The 2,293-nt window shown below is 38.6% G+C and overlaps 1 protein-coding gene across 1 annotated transcript; it reads left to right on the forward strand.

Annotated features, from left to right (window-relative positions):
• Positions 1 to 960: 960 nt before the first annotated feature.
• On the forward strand, positions 961 to 1,856 carry IFNE (interferon epsilon). Its single transcript, XM_006745467.2, has one exon. The coding sequence runs from the start codon at positions 1,230 to 1,232 to the stop codon at positions 1,854 to 1,856; it is 627 nt and encodes a 208-aa protein (XP_006745530.2). The 5' UTR covers positions 961 to 1,229.
• The last annotated feature ends 437 nt before the right edge of the window (positions 1,857 to 2,293 follow it).

Raw genomic sequence — 2,293 nt, forward strand, 5'->3', positions numbered from 1 at the left:
ACTTTATTATTTATAATGGTTACATAGCGGGGCACCTGGGTGATGCCGTTGGTTAAGCATTAGACTCTTGGTTTCAGCTCAGGTCTGATCTCAGGGTCGTGAGATCGAGCCCCGAGTAGGGCTCTGTACTCAGTACGGAGTCTGCTTGGGCTTCTCTCTCCCTCTCCCTCTCCCCCACGGTGCGCATGCTCTCTCTCTCTCCCTCTCTCTTTCTCTCAAATAAATTTTAAAAATCTTTTTTAAAAATGGTTACATAGCATTTTTTTAAATTTTATTTATTTAAGAGAGAGTGGGCACAAGCGGGGGAAGGTGGAGGGAGCAGACTCCCCACTGAGCAGGGAGCCCGATACGGGACTCGATGCCAGGACCCTGGGATCATGACCTGACCCGAAGGCAGATGCTTAACCCACTGGACCACCCAAGCACCCCTACATAGCATTTAATTATATGGATTTACCAACATTTATCTAACCCTTCCCTTATTTTTGGACCTATAGGCCATTTCTAATATTCTGCAGTTGCAATAATTTTATAACAACCTTCTTTTGCTAATTTTTTTCTCTTTCACATTACCTTTCATAGGCCAGAAACTTAGATATTCAACTGCTTGAATAAGATATGAAACAATTTAAGATTGCTCATATGTATTTTAAGGTTAATTTGCTCAAACATTTGTGCAAATGTACAGTTCTACTTGAGGTTTTAAATTTAGTAGTCTGTATAGATTTTAATTTTCCCCCCCGAGTGCCCTATAGGGGCTGCTAAACCTCTGATAAATATTACTCAGATATATATTTAATAGAGATATTAAAAGAGTACTCCTTTAAAAAATACTCTCAATAAAAGAACTTTAATAAGCTTGACTAAATATTTAGAAAGCATATTGTGTTGAGTGAAACTTTGTATGTAATAATGAGGGTAATAGAAAATCATATTGGATGACTAGTCTATAATTATCTGAAGGAACACATACAATGAAACAAGTTCTTTTGGTTACTTCATCAAACAGCCAACACAATGGGGGAAGTGGAGGAAATGTCCCATAAACACTATGAAAAGGGAACCAGAAAACCTAACATGTAATCTTAGAGTAATGACAGCATTAGAAAACAAACCTACAAGAGAGAACACCTTCCAGAACTATCTGAGATGCATGAAAAGCCAACATTCACTAAAGCTGGAGCTCTACTAAGTCTGTACAAAGATAAGTGGCATATTTGACCTTCACCATGATTAACAAGCATTTCTTTGAAATTGTGTTGGTGCTGTTGGCCTCTTCTACCCTCTTCTCCGTCGGACTGAAACTGGCTCTCATCCAACAAAGAGTAAACAGAGAGAGTTTAAGACTCTGGAATAAATTGCAAAAATCATCAATTCAGCAGTGTCTACCACACAGGACAAACTTCCTACTTCCCCAGCAGTCTCTGAATCGTCACTGGGACCAGAGAGGACAGGCACTGGTCATTCTTCATGAGATGCTTCTGCAGATCTTCAACCTCTTCAGGGCAGATATTTCTCTGCATGGTTGGGAGGAAAGGCACATGGAGAATTTCCTCACTGAACTTCATCAACAGCTGGAATACCTAGAAGGGCTTAGAGGCCTGGAAGCAGAGCAGAAAAGTGGCATTCTGAGTGGTGAGAACCCTAGGTTGCATGTTAAAATGTACTTCTGGAGGATCCATGATTACCTGGAAAACCAGGAGTACAGCCGCTGTGCCTGGACCATTGTTCGAGTAGAAATCAACCGGTGTCTGTTCTTTGCCTTCCAACTGGTAAGAAAGCTAAGAAAACAAGAAATGGATTCCTTGAAGAATGTAGAGCAAGAGCCAACTGCAGGCTTTAAAAGCATAGGGTAGGTGGAGGGGTGGGAGGACTTTTCCAGACACTATTACTCCTTTTTTTCATAAGTTGGTAGTATTGTTTGGGTTTTATGTATATATATATATTTTTTTAATCTGTCCTTTAAGATTATGCATATTGACTACAATTGTCTGTATCTTGTAATGTCACTTTGTATTTTCTATTCATCCTAAGTTTTATGAGTTAAAGTAGATCCATTAACGTTTCATAATTGGTTCTTCAAATGGGTATATTTTCATCAAAGTTGACCAGGTAAATAAAATGAAATATGTCTCCATTGTAATAATACTTTTCTTAAAATAGAACATCCATTCCAGTGATTCCTTTGCCAGAAATTAGTAGACACAATGAGAAATACTAGGGATAATGTGCACTGTGAGATTTGAAAATATCAATACACACTGAATATTTGTTACAGGTGACACAATAGAAA

The sequence above is a fragment of the Leptonychotes weddellii genome, chromosome 14, assembly GCF_054177405.1.
Source record: "Leptonychotes weddellii isolate Sample4059 chromosome 14, ASM5417740v2, whole genome shotgun sequence".
Lineage (NCBI taxonomy): Eukaryota > Metazoa > Chordata > Mammalia > Carnivora > Phocidae > Leptonychotes > Leptonychotes weddellii.

Bases quoted from the DNA above. Each gene is read 5' to 3' on its own strand.
- IFNE (XM_006745467.2), top strand. From the start codon at position 1,230: ATGATTAACAAGCATTTCTTTGAAATTGTGTTGGTGCTGTTGGCCTCT.